General features: G+C 43.1%; 1 protein-coding gene across 2 annotated transcripts in view; it reads left to right on the top strand.

The window, feature by feature from the left end:
* The window catches only part of FBH1 (F-box DNA helicase 1), a 664,229-nt gene that overhangs the window by 490,422 nt on the left and 158,816 nt on the right, over positions 1-14,991 (top strand). For both annotated transcript variants that reach the window (XM_078677274.1, XM_078677281.1), the window contains 2 exons: positions 5,422-5,622; positions 10,642-10,764. In XM_078677274.1, coding sequence (XP_078533400.1) covers positions 5,422-5,622; positions 10,642-10,764 — 324 coding nt within the window. The remainder of the gene's footprint in view (positions 1-5,421; positions 5,623-10,641; positions 10,765-14,991) is intronic.

The following is a 14,991-nucleotide window of genomic DNA, read 5'->3' as shown; positions in this document are numbered from 1 at the left end:
TGTTCACAAACCTTATTGCTTCCTTGCAAAGTAATTACATGTGAGTAATCGTATCTAGCAAAGTATACCTTTATGCCTGTTGGTTCTAAAAATAAAACAACTATATCTTTAGATATAAAAACCATTGGCCTGGAGTTCAGTCTTTGAGTGTGTGAAATCCTTTGCTGACTGAGTGTGTACAACAAATGCTTTGCACTGCCCTCTGGTACTGCCTTACTGTTCGACCAAGCTACCACGTTTGAGAGTAAGGTCAGTCTTGACTTTAACCTCCGTTATACCTTTGGGGTTTGTGTACTCTATACGCACTGTACTTAATTATTGTCCAGTATATATAGAGCCACTTTCTCACACCAATGTACAAAACAACTTTGAAATACCTTACTTTAAAAATAAATGAATTAGCAGCTCCATCTTTATGAGGTTTAAGTGATCTACATTCCGCATTAGTTGAGAAATCATTTGCAATTAATTACAAAGCCAAATTACCACAGGTGGTGCCTTCCTTTTTGTCCATCAATTAATATAACTATCTCTATTTTTCTTTAATCAACTAACCCTTCACAAAGGGTTTTACATACATTAGATGGTTGAAGAGCTATCCTGCACTGCATTCAGAAAACTCATGCCATTAGAAAAGGAAAATATTTTTGTGACCTGTTTATCAAGTATTAGGAACACCTTTAACCAAAAGAACCATTGCAAAGGGATTGTACAGACAATTCAGTTATACTATCAGTTAGCAGACAAGAAGCTACATATTAAACTAGTCACATGCTACAAGGAAATAAAATGGGTGACGTTGGTCTGTCTCCGTAAAGTGTTATTAGAATACATGTGTATGGTTGTAACATGGTCTAACAAATAAACATTCCACAAATACTATTGTCTAGACAATCAGGTGCTAAAAGAAATAAAAGTAGGTCAAATGATTTTAAATCAGTTGTTTTGCACTACTACCTCTTCAAACCTATCTCCACAAGGGAAAAGAACCTCTCCATAATCTGAGCACGCACGTGAATCTAGGAGATATTTCAGGCTGCAAAAGATTTGAGTTACTTACATCTAAATGTGCTTGAATTTGCTCTAGATTCCCTGTGACAACTCCCCACGTCCCCGATGAAGAAGGGGAAAGAGTATTAATTAAAAGGACAAATTGTGGTTTTATGGTCAATAACATAGGGAGTCATGGGCTCTACCCCTGTTAATTCCTTGGTGAAAAAGGTACTACGAAAACACTTACAAACTCAGTGTTTCGGTGGTGCAATTATGCCCAGCATGTAAATCTAGAGGAGTGTCACTGTACAAAATCATATTTACAAGTAAGTTACTGGTATTATACTTGGCGTTATCAAGTTAAATAGATCATTATCTTTCCTAAATCAACATTTTTTACACCTACTTTGTGTTGAGGAGAAAAGTTCTCTTTTTTTGCAGTTTTCACATGGTTATCAAACAATTGTAATTTGTGAAGTTTATTTTTTTAATTTTCTTCCTTGCCGAAATTAATGGTTATATAAAATGACTAGGAATTCAAGAACAATCTGCAATATTGACCTATCTTCATTATAGCTACATAATTGTCTCTAAATCAAACTTTAACCTTCTGAATGTATACTCGCTTTATGTGTATCGCTGCTGTAAAAATGTATCTCTTTCACTCCCATTACTTCCAGTCTAACCACTTATAGGCAGGGATCAGCTTGCTATTCTTTTTCGTCTTTATGAATGTTAATGAGGATCCATTGACAGAGAAGACAAAAGCAGGTACCTGTCCCACTAGTCCTCTGCCAACAATATCTTGAATAAATACATAAAAAGTTCACCCTTTTCCCCGTTGGAGTCATGAGAATTGGAGCAAGCTTTAAGGCATAAGATCCTTAGTTTCCTTTTTTTAATCAGGCCGTCCAGGACTAACTATTATTGTCCTGCATGCTGGGATTGTGGTGGTCCTTACCTTAAAAGAGCAGCCCATTTTTAGGTCTCGCTTGAGCCAGAGCATGTGTTGCTCTGCGAGACATTTAGTGTCTGGCCTTTTAAAAGTGCTACCTCAGCTTTTTGGCTGGCATAGAGTGTGCGGTTACACGCACAATAACGAGCAGAGGCGCCATCTGGCTCTCCTCTCTCGTCATGGTGCGCGCACATCGCATAGCTGAACATCCCAGCCACCGTGCACTTGAATTCCCGAGACCTGGCCACCTATGCCCTTCATACTGGTATCGCATTGACGTCAAGTACTACCGGCACCTATTACTACAGCATCACCATGAGCCCCGTCGAGGCTCTTTAACTTGCGCCTCATGTAACCCGTACTCAGGCCCCTATGTGAGCTCTTATACACAGATCATTCCTGACATCAAGCTCTTCTAACCCAGAAATGGAAATTAGCTTGAAAGATCTTTTCCTTACCGAAGGCAGTTCTTTACACTCAGGCATGTAATCATACCGTCCTGATGATGATCCCATTATCTCTCTGAAAGGGATCGAAACGTCGTCGACCTATGTAACAGATTCACCCGTTAAAGCCACTGTGTCAAATTGGTGTGAACACTGTTATGGATAGCTTGTCTTACTGACTTCAAGCTTCCTTTGTCCTTTGCCTGAAAATCTGTTTGTTCAAATGTAATTGTCTTGTGTTTTGTGTACTGGATGCAGGACTGCGCCCCACTCTATTTTTGTTGCTCTTAAAATGTTAAACATTCATGTGATTATTCTCAATCCAGAGTCTCATGAAACAAGAAATGTAGTATGCCATGAAGTTTTGAAATAAATCAACCTTGCCTATTCTAACCATTGCACACATTCTTTTTCATACCCGGACAACGTCGGGACGGGCCGCTAGTATATATATATACACACACACACACACACACACACACACACACACACACACACACACACAATACACACTGGGGAATGGTAAGTTATATATAGGCTCTTAAAACACAACATTCATGTAAAATAGCAGCGATAAGGACAAGATCAGGGACGACTTGCTCACCATACCGGTCTCTAACCCTTTCATCTAAAGTTCTAAACTCTAAACTTATGGGTACGTATACAACGTGAACCCAGCCAACTAGGCTCTACTGCGAAACGACACAAATGATGATGGGTGCATGTGTACAGCCGCGGGCAGCGGGATTCTGCCCCATCCCAACCTTTCCTCCCCAGTAAAAATCATACAAGGTAAAAAACTTTCGATCCTATAAAATAATACGTTAGGATGAATGCAAAATTAAAGACTGCAACAGACACCGACATTTGACCAGAAGTTGGAAACCCTTGAAGGTTTTCCGACATATACTCTGATCACGACAATGGAAAGTTATAGCATACAGTATAACGTGGGTCTTAGGATAAAAGCTATATATAAACTGTATTTTCACACAATTTCGTATGGTAGTACTGATGTAAAATGTCTGGTGGTAATTGGCAGAGTCAGTTGCACCATTCACCACAGCATTTTATATTAGCGGCAAACAATGTTTACTTCCAGCCTTGTAGGTCTTGCTTTGTTTTAGTGTATAACAGTTGATGCAGTCTACGTACGGTCTATTCCGTTTCTCACGTTCAAAAATGTAATAAACTATCAATAATTCAACCTTAGTATGGCTGCTAAAATAGCAAGTAAGAAAGCATTCTACATATGAGTGCGCCTCTTTTCCATTATGTGAGTTTACATGTATATAGATCGTGAGATAGGCACACAGGCACATAGATCCTTCTCCACAAATACGACACAAGGAGCCCATTTATAAGGGTTTGTCGGAACAATTTAGAAGCAGTATTAATTAATGTGTTAGGGCGAGGACAAATAGAGAGAGATGATTTGCTACATTATTTCATCCACTCTATTTATGATATAGTACTATTATACATGAAGAAATATTAGAGGGAAGAGAGGTGTGCAATGTGTGTGTGTGCATACACACATGGAGGCAATTAACGAGGTATTTACATGTAAGTGCTAATTTTGTGCATGCCTGCGTGTAGAATGGATTCTCATTCCAGCCTCTCCATTTTAAATCTGCATTCCTTGGCCCCCCCCAACATGCGCAGCGGGGACATTGGTTTTACAATCTGCTCAATGCAGAGAGCTTGTTGTTTACAGACAACACCGCAGCTGCTTTTGACCCACCACATCCTTCATCCTGCTCTGTTGTTTTACCCACCACTCTGCTTCAGCCAGGCAGTGCTTGTTCTTTTTAAGTCTATACGCTCAGAAGGTTAGTGTTTCAGCTTGTGTGCGCGTAGTCTTGTGAACATGTGAGTGGAGAACATTCATAAAATGCCTACGACGAAACTGACAGCATCTTGTGACCGTGCTGCGTGTACAGTTCCCTGAGTCAGCCACGGCATATTGCAGGCAGGAGTCGGTAGGGCAGTAAGGGTGGCAGGCGCCCTTGTACAAGCAGACAAATTGGACACCCACTGTGCTAGTGGGCTATAAAAATAAAACCATAACTGCAGTTCAGGAGTCGCCTAAGACTCCTGTTACCCGGTGCCACTGCACCTGATGCACCAAATACAGCTCTGCCCTGGCACGTAAGCACACTCTCGCTCTCTAAATCTCTCTCTCTAAATATCGCTCTCTCTCTCTAAATCTCTCACTAAACCTCTCTCTCGCTCTCTCTAAATCTCTCCTCTCTCACTCTGGTCGGTTAACATGCTAACTGTCTATTTGGGAGTAGGACGTACCTGATACTCAACAGTTTTTATGTAAACAAGAATTGGCATAGCCAATAGGTCTCGACTTTGGGACCTTATAAGTGTTTACCCATTCAACAGTTGATGTTGTTGCACCAAGGATATTGTGCTGCATAACTAAATACTTATAAGGTCCCAAAAGCGAGACCTATTGGCTACACCAATGCTTGTTTTCCCTATGCTAGTCTGTATGCTTATCCAACAATTCACTTTAATGTTCTCCACTTTTAAAATGGGCAAAGGAAGAAATGTTAGTGTGTAACATAGCTGTTTTTTTTTCTTTGAATCCCTTATAATTTCACTATTTACTTTATTTTAAAAGTTAAAAAATATAAGGTAAGTGTTTGCCTATAGGCATCTATTTTTGCTTTTTTTTATTTATGTTTTAGAGTTTTTAAAAGTATTCAGGGATCCTGCACATGGGTGAGACTAGTCAGTGGCTATGAATTTAACATCTATTTAGGTTTTCTTCTTATCCTCCTTACTAAGACGCAGAATGGGATACTTCGTCCAGTCCCGCACATGTGGGGCTGCTCATGCTTTTCTGCTTACTTTCCCTGCTTTACCTTGAAGCAGACTTTATTTCCAGCCCTATGCCTATTTTAATGCAAGCAGGCTCAGTGTTGCAAGTAAGCAAATTAGCAGTAATGTATACACACCAAGCATTTTCCTGATTGCTTCTTATAACTGATGTTATAATTTTCTACTACACAGAATGTCTGTTCATCAAAGACAACTTTATCAAAATGTGGTCCAGAAAGGAGAATGGCTTTGCTGCTTTAAGACAATATGCATCAGCTTCAGAAGATAAGGAGTTAGAGAGCAAAATTTCCATTGTTGAAAAATTCAATGTCCGAATTCCAGACCTGGTGACCCGCCTGTACCAATATCACAGTGATGACCCAACATTTGCCGGTGAGAAGCAGACTGTCCCTGATGGTGTAAAGAATCTTTTTAAAATGTTATCATAGATTCTGAGTGGATGAGAGAATAATATACTATTTGTGCGTCACATTTTCAGTATTATCAAAGACGGTTCAGAGTACCATGCCTGCCTTTAAGAAGACATTTTAAGTTTCCACCTTAAAGTTTGCGGGATATTACATAAGGGGGCTCTACTACTTATTATAGAGGGCCAATCTACAATCTTAGAAACCTTGACTGGTTTCTTTTTGTTCTCCAGCTTTGCTTCTTTCATAAATTCAAAAACTGACTTAAAGTCTTACGTTTGAACTCTATTTTTGAGTAGTCCCCTGCTCCATTTTAGGTAATGGATGTCACCATCTTCTCAATTTTAGGTAATGGGAGACAGCATTTTCTTCAATTTATGCAGAATCACTGTAATGAAACAAAGGTCTTCTGAACTGTGAAAGTGTCAACTCATTCTGCAAATGACACCGATATAGCACCTGATGTGACATTAGTCTGGGACAAGTGTCTACTTGGTACCTTGTCAAGGGTGTAGTCTGAATTGATGTCCAATCACCTTATATGTTCATAAGGAAATGCTTGGGACTCACACCTTGATGCCCATCTATGTTTTGTATTGTTATTGCATGTTCGAAGCATATGAGCTGCAGATTGTATGCTATGCATAGATCGCCATCTGGTGTTGGGCTCGGATGTTTGCATGTTGTTTTTGTCTTCGAAGAAGTCTTGTAGTCACACGGTTGGTGACTCCTCCTTCGGTCGATAGTGCGCATGGGCTTCGGCTCCTTCGTTAGATTGTTTTTTTCCGCCATCGGGTTCGGATGTGACTTGCTGCGATCCAGATCGGTATCTTTATCGAACCCCCTTAGACGCTTAATCACAGTTAACCGACGGTATTGTTTAGATCGCGTGCCTTCGACAACTTTCGATCACACTTTGACGCCTGCGAACCTCGATGCGGGCCGTTGGGCCTACCCGCGCCGATAGACACGGACGTCGATGGAACGAACTCCATTTAAGAAATGTGAACAGTGTGGTGCTAAGTTTCCACACTCGGACCTTCATCCAGTTTGCAACCTGTGCCTCTCTCCGGAACATCGAGAGGATGGTTGTGAAGCTGGCCTCTCATTCAGATAGTGCTAACAACAGATGCATCACTCACCGGCTTTGAGCACATCTCCAAAACCATACGGTTGGTGACTCCTCCTTCGGTCGATAGGGCGCATGTGCTTCGGCTCCTTCGTTAGATTGTTTTTTTCCGCCATCGGGTTCGGATGTGACTTGCTGCGCTCCAGATCGGTATCTTTATCGAACCCCCTTCGACGCTCAATCACAGTTAACCGACGGTATTGTTTAGATCGCGTGCCTTTGACGCGCACCCTCGACAACTTTCGATCACACCTTGACGCCTGCGCACCTCGACGCGGGCCGTTGGGCCTACCCGCGCCGATAGACACGGACGTCGATGGAACGAACTCCATTTAAGAAATGTGAACAGTGTGGTGCTAAGTTTCCACACTAGAACCTCCATCCAGTTTGCAATCTGGCCTCTCTCCGGAACATCGAGAGGACGATTGTGAAGCTGGCCTCTCATTCAGATAGTGCTAACAACAGATGCATCACTCACCGGCTTTGAGCACATCTCCAAAACCATACCGTTAAAGGTTTATGGACCTCTCATCAAAAACAATTCTACATCGACTACCAGGAATTGTTGGCAATCTCTCTAGCGTTGCAGTCTTTTCAACCGCATCTGCTAGGCGAAGCTGTCCTAATCCGTACAGACAACATGACAGCAATGTATTACATAAAAAAACAGGGGGGACAAACTCTCTCCAGCTATCCCGTCTAGCACAGATCATCTGAAGATGGGCCATTCCACAGAAGATATACCTCCTAGCAGAACACCTACCAGGAGTACACAATCAAATAGCGGATCTGCTTAGCCGTCAAACACAACAGATCCACGAATCGGAACTTCATCTCAAGATCTTCTTCCATTCTTTCACACGTGGGGACATCCAGACATAGATATGTTCGCCACACACCAAAACGCAAAATTCCCAAGCTTCGCATCCAGGTATCCACACCCATTGTCCAAAGGCAATGAGCTATTGATGAATTATTGGTCAGGCAAATTTGCTTACGCTTTTCCGCCTCTCCCACTCAATCCATTGCTAGTGAGGAAACTCCAACAGCATTCCCTCACAATGATCCTACTTGCTCGAACATGGGCAAGGCAACCATGGTTCACAACTCTGTTGGAACTATCAGTAGTACCACATCAAAAGCTGCACCTCTCACCCATGCTTCTCACTCAGAACCATGGAGAGATAAGACACCCAGATCCCAATCATCTCAACCTTGTGATCTGGCTCCTGAAATCCTAGAGTTCGGCTACCTTAATCTTCCGCCAGACTGTATGAATGTTATCAAAGAAGCTAGACGCCCTACAACAAGGGCATGCTATGCAGCAAAATGGAACAAGTTCGTCATTTATTGCTCACACAACAAAATTGACCCACTAGATGCTTCCATTCAAAACATCATCTGTTACCTTTTGCATCTACAACAATGGAACCTAGCATATACATCTATAAGATTACATCTAGCTGTCATAGCGGCCTACTTACAAAACAGACAACATTTGTCTTTGTTTAGAGTTCCCGTGATCAAAGCTTTTATGGGAGGAATTAAAAGAATAATTCCACCGAGAGCTAAAACCTCTCCATTGTGGAATCTCAAAGTAGCCCTTACCAGACTAATGGGTCCTCCATTTGAACCTTCACACAAATGTTAACTACAGTGCCTTTCTTGAAAAGTAGCATTTTTAGTCGCCATCACATCTATCAGAAGAGTGAGCGAACTCCAGGCCCTAACTATACAAGAACCATTTTTACAAATCCATCATAACAAAGTAGTTCCTAGAACAAACCCACATTTTTTACCCAAAGTAGTATCTGCCTTCCATTTAAACCAGTCTGTTGAACTACCAGTATTCTTCCCTCAACCAGATTCAGGGGCAGAAAGAGCTCTACAGACCCTGGATGTTAAAAGAGCATTACTTTGCTACATTGAAAGAACGAATTCCTTTAGATAAACCAAACCAAACAATGTAGCTTTCTCCCCACCTTATAAGGGCAATCCTATATCCAAAACAGGAATTGCAAGGTGGATTGTAAAATGCATATAAATATGCTACCTTAAAGCCAAACGCACGTTAACCATTCCCCCTAGAGCTCATTCTACACGTAAACTAGGGGCATCTATGGCATTCTTAGGGAACATCCCCCTAGATTACATATGTAAAGAAGCAACTTGGGCCACGCCACACACCTTCACAAAACACTATTGTGTAGATGTGCAAGCAAAACAACAAGCTAGTGTGGGCCATACTGTATTAAAAACAACACTTTTTCAAACTACTGCAACAGATACAGGTAGCCACCGCTAAGGAGTATACTGCTATATAGTCTATGCATAGTGTTCAATCTGTAGCTCATAAGCCTCAAACGGAAAATGCTACTTACCAGTATGCATCTGTTCTTGGCATGTAGAGCTGCAGAGTTGTACACGCCCACCCTCCTCCTCGGATACCTCTATCTGATCCAGTATTATCTTAATTAGATACATCACGCATGGACATCTTTTTATTTCTCACCACTCCATCTAACCCTACTAGCAAAAACAATCTAACGATGGAGCCGAAGCCCACGCGCACTGTCGACCGAAGGAGGAATCACCAACTTCGTGACTACAAGACTTCTTCTAAGACTAAAACATGCAAACATCCGAGCCCAACACCAGATGGCGATCTATGCATAGTGAACAACTCTGCAGCTCTACATGCCAAGAACAGATGCATACTGGTAAGTAGCATTTTCCTTATATAGCGCTTACTACCCCTGACAAGGCATTGAATCGCTTTTTCGGCGAGAGGCACACTACTCGGAACCCATAAAGGATTATTGTTTAATCAGTATAGTGAAAATATGAAATTAATTTGAGTGGTGGACATGTTAGTTATTTGGACTGAAAAGGATAGTGGAGTAATAGAATAAAGAAAAAGGTTCGCATTTCTATAGCGCTTGCCCCTTGATGGGGTGTTGAAGAGCTTTTTCGGCAAATAGTAAGCTATTTCAGAACCCATAATACTTAGTGGTAAATTAGTATAGTAAAATATGAAAGCAATTTGAGTGGTGGATAAGTTAGTTACTTGGAATGAGAAGGATAGTGAAAGGGTAGAAGAGGTAATGTAAAAAGGCTTGCATTTATATAGCGTTTACATAAAATTAGTATAGCGAAATATGAAATTAATTTGAGTGGTGGACATGTTAGTCTGGTGTTTGGATTAAAAAGGATAGTGGAGGGATAGAAGGGAAAGATGTAGTTTTTTTGTTTTGCAGCTCTTAGCAGTTGTAGGAGGCTTGGGATGAGTAAAAGGGAGGTGGAGGGGGATGATTAGTGGAACATTAATCTGGTAATGTACGAAGCTTGTGGCACCCTATTATCTGTGTCAGGAGTTCAAAGCAAAAAACCATATTGAGAGAATTTGTGGATTATTTTCGTTTGATGGGCATCTGGAGAATTAGGAACCATGGAGACCAGTATTATTAATATTACTCAGGAGCACACTGGTCATATTCTCAGCTTGACTGCTTCTGCATACAAGGTGTGGTGGTTAAGGTGTGTTTAGGAATACATTATTTAGCCATAGGTACTTCTGATCTGTTCCATTGATAATGAAAATTGGTACGTCTTTGGTGCTGCATAGGTACAAGTGGCACTTGGATACATGGGAACTTTGGAACTCCACAGCAGAATAGTGAGTAACTGACTCCATACGTCAGCAGTGTTCTCCTAACTAGCTAACCACTCACTGAACAAGCTTACTAGCCATGAACAAAATAGGCTTAAAAGCTTAGAGCTTGTCCTCAGATGATTTTAAGTTGATGCAAATGATCACAGATTTAATATTACCTACCTTTTGCTTATTTTGTGTAGACTACATTCTCGGCACAGTGCACAAGGCCAAAGGAATGGAATTTGACACTGTGAGGATTACTGATGACTTTGTGAAAATAGACAATGCAAAGCACATCATGGACAGAATTCCTTTTAAAATCGGTAAGGAAGAGCAATGTCATTTTCATTATTTAATCTAACTCATCTCATATTTAATCTATACTAACCTTTGCCTTTGTCTTTCACATATCATTATTCCGTTCTGTATTTTTAAGACTGTATGGTTCTAGCAATCTCAGTTCTTATTTGTGTGTACTCGCTCTCTGTACCCCTAATTGCTCAGGTATCGTTTATGCTGTTGCTCCTCTCCAACTGTAAACAGTGCTGTTACAGCAAGCAATGGCAAACAGAGTTTTACCCCCATAGGGTGAACAGCATTTCGCCAACTTCTTAATTGGCAGTTGTACCACATTTGTGAAAAGCAGGCCTCTTAAGTAGTATCGTAGACATGCCTTGTCCCAATACCAGCAATTAGTGCAAATTACCCTGATTAAAAACTGTTCATTCTATAACCTTGGGTTTCTGATGGATACTTTTACCTCGCCTTTAGAACATCCCCGGATGCACGACTGGATGAAGAAGCTTTAAAGAGCTCCTGTAGGTGGTGGCTTGCAGTTCTGCATTTACTTCGTTATGCTTTGGACAAAAAGAACAGCATACAAGCGCCACCCCTGCATGTCGACGTCTATTCCTTTCTTTCTGCACCTTTGTATGCAGATCTGGAGCTGCAATCCCATCTTCTTCTCGTCTGTTGGCGAGTATTTTTTCAAGATAATTTTACAACTAAAACTAACCAGTGTGCGAGGAAACTATGTCCCACACAAAGACTACAGAATTTAAACCTTGTAGAAACAGTCGCAAACCAATGTCTGTGGCAGACCTGCATGAGGTGTCATTTTGGTTTCCCAACACGAGTCTTAAGTCATAAGAGGATAGCGCCCTCATGAACTTAAAGGCAATCCAGGATCATGAAGCGCAGCTTTATTTAGCCAAATATTAGGAAAAAAACGGTGCAAGTCCCGCTCGAAGTTGAGGGAACAGACCTGTTCCCGATATTGAGGCCATTATTGTAACAGTTCCTCTTCATGGGCGAAGCCTTTAGATCCAAGTCGATAGGGAAACACAAGAAGGCCAAGCGGGACTTGTCTGCATCTCGCTCCTCTTCATAAGAGAAGTTGTGAAGGCTTCAAGGTGCCACTCAATCTCACTCCTTAACTTGGTCCGCTGAGCCAGTTCAGCCAATGATCTTAATGCACTTCGAATTCTCCCGGATATCAGCTATGTCACAACAGGTTAAGGCCTTTAAAGCGGCTATGTTGTGAATCTTTGACACTCTTCCAGCTCCCTTTGGGCATCCCTTGAGGCCCCAAGGATCTGCAGAGGCCTCCATTTGGATTATCTATCGCAGTTCTGTCCTCGGCACTGTCTGTACCCTCTAAACGCGTATCTGGTTTTGTGCCAGCTTTGGAGCCGACCCCCTCCCCAGTGCCAAAATTCAAACTAGTTTCTTCAACATCGACACTGGGATTAATGCCACCAGGGCTGGTGGTGGACTCGTTTCTGATTCGGGTTTTCAACTCCGAGCCAAACTCATCTCGACCTACATCACTGTATGCTCTGATTCGTACAAGACACTGCCTCTACCATGGAGATGACATCCAGTGCTCAAAGTTAGCGAGCCTAAAACCTGCTCTAGCCCACCTGTAACCAGGGGTGGCACATCACCACAGACCCTCCCTGGGTGACCCTGCCTTCCTGATGGAGCACACTATTGCTGGGAACCGGTATAACAGGCCTCTGCTAGCAGGGCTCACCTTAATTTCTTTGCCACCATCTACCCTGAACATTGTAGTAAAGAATGTAACCATTTGGGCAGAGGATTTTTTCTTCCACTCGCTTTTCCCTCAGTAAACGGCAGCTGTTTGCTGGAAATGTACGGTGGCTGAGACCTCACCAGCAGTCCCAGAAGAATTGTATGGTAATTTGGCACATACCATTCAAGAAGACCATGGTGCGGCCAAGAAAATCACCCAGTCGAGCCTGGTCACAACCACCTGTTTAGGTAGTGTAATTGGCACTAGTGCAGTGCTTTGGTGCCATGTATGGATGAGATCCATGGACTTCTCGGGTGGCATTCAGGTGTCAACTCATGGATATGCCTTTTCTCGGATTTCACCTCTTTGGCAAGAAGGCTGGCTCTGCCCTTGAGTGATTTAAAGATAAAAGAGCGACTGTGCTCTCCCTTAGAGTTTTCATTTGCGCCCAGCAGAAACCCCAACAACTTTGTCCCTTTCAGGGTATCACTAGAGATTTCACCTTCAGACAGTGTCAAGATCCACCACCCCAAGAACAGGCACCCCAGTCCATTTGGGGTCAGGATAGAGGATCCAGCAGGAAATGTGCACAGACACTGTAGTTTGCCTTAGCGGCACATTACCACCTCGTGGGGAGGCAGGATCCATCATTTTCTCTCTCCAAGGGTGGCAAGTCATACCTTCCAACATATGGTTAATGCAGATAGTCCAACAAGGCTAAGCCCAGCCTTTTTGTTCCGTCGCATCTTTCACCCACATGAGAGCAGCTTTCAGAAGCCCATTTGTCTATTTTGCTGCAAAATTGAAAAATTGACACAAAACCTTTTTCACACAGTCCAGTGTTATCCTATCGGGGAAAACACTATCGTGGTTAAACAGGTAGGTATTTAACTTACAATCTCAGTCTTCGGAGCCAAAAGTCAGCAAAGGCCAGTGGTAGGTACCAAAACATTACCACCAGCGGCACTGGAGCGGCCGGGAGCAGAGGTCAAAATTGGAGTTCGACCCAATACTTTCCAATGGAGATAGGGGGTGCCTGAAGCCACACTGCTTGAAGGTAAGTAAATCAGTTGCAAGGGCCAAACTTTGGGGCTTAGCACAGGGGGGTCCACAAAGCAGCACCAAAAATACACCACCAGCAACACATGGGCCGGCTGGGTGCAGGGTGCAAATTTGACATCGGGTGGTCAATACTTTTCAATGAGGATCTTCTTGACAATAAAGGGGATGCAAGCATGGCACCAGAGGTTACAGGAGGAAGACCAACAACAGCAGCGGTACGTTGGGATGTAGGGGTTTGTAGGGACACCGTCAGTTCAGCTCACCAAGGCCCAAAGGCTTCGAGTGCAGGTGTGCCTTTCGACGTTTGAGTCTTACCAGAGCCAGTTGTACCGCTCTGGAGGGCAGGGGAAGTCAGCCAACGCTGGACAGGAGGTCAGGATTCAGGATTGCCGGGGAGACTTCACTGCACAGGTGATCCACTCGTGCCGTGGATGTCATGTTAAAAGTGGGCAGGGGACGCGTATCTTCCTGGATCCAGAGTCTTTGGAGTCAATTTCTTCTGGACAGGTCCGCTGTCCTCTGGAGATTAGAGTCTTTGTTGAAGGCAACAGCTCTCAGGGGTTTTGGAGGTCACTGTTGCAAGACAGGTCGCAGGGTTGTCGAAGTTGGAGACAGGCCGGTAGGGCTGGGGAACAAGGCAGTTGTTGTCTTCTAGCTTCTGCTGCAGGGTGTCTTCTTTCTTCTTAGGTCGTCACAGATCTGAGTGGCAGGTCTGGGAGAGCCACCTAAATATTAAATTTAGGAGGCGTTTTAGGGGAGTAGCAAGTAGGGCCGATTGGCACCTTATCGGGGTGACTACACCCTCTATTACCTATTACCAATTTGCACCTTATCTGGGGTTAATACAACCCTCCTATGGGAGGGGACATAGACCTAGCCCTGATTGGAGGGTCCCCCATCTTCAAGATGGTAGGGACTGAAAGTGGTGCTTCACCTCACTTCCTCCACCTTATGGATAGAGTTGGCAGAGGTGGGGACACCTCCTTCTTTTTTAATTTTACCACCGGTTTTCCTACCCTAAGTGGGGGTGTAAACCGAGGGATGCCATCTGCAGCTAGCTGGGTGTGGCCTGTAAATCTTCTCCCTTCTAGCACAGGCCCATCCTGTGGGAGGAGGCATGACAACTCTGCCCAGGATGTGCATATTTTCTGGTCCCAGACAGAAGGGGCTCTCTTCCCAGGGGTCCAGAAACATGTCTGGTGGTGGCTGGCTGCCGAGAGCCGATCGGAGACCACACCAGGGTTGGCAGGTATTCAGGGCACCTCCGAGGTGCCCTTTGAGTACATGGTACAATAAATCCCACACTGGCATCAGTGTGGATTTATTGAAAGGAGTAGTTTGGTATCAAACACTCCTATATTCAGTGCTGCCATCATGGTGCTGTGCAACTCGAGTTGTTGAGTTTCCAGCCCATGTACTCTCTATTACTTCACTGGCACCTAAAATATTAGGA

Source organism: Lissotriton helveticus, chromosome 1_1 (assembly GCF_964261635.1).
Source record: "Lissotriton helveticus chromosome 1_1, aLisHel1.1, whole genome shotgun sequence".
NCBI lineage: Eukaryota > Metazoa > Chordata > Amphibia > Caudata > Salamandridae > Lissotriton > Lissotriton helveticus.
This window is presented reverse-complemented; position numbering and strand designations above follow the sequence as displayed.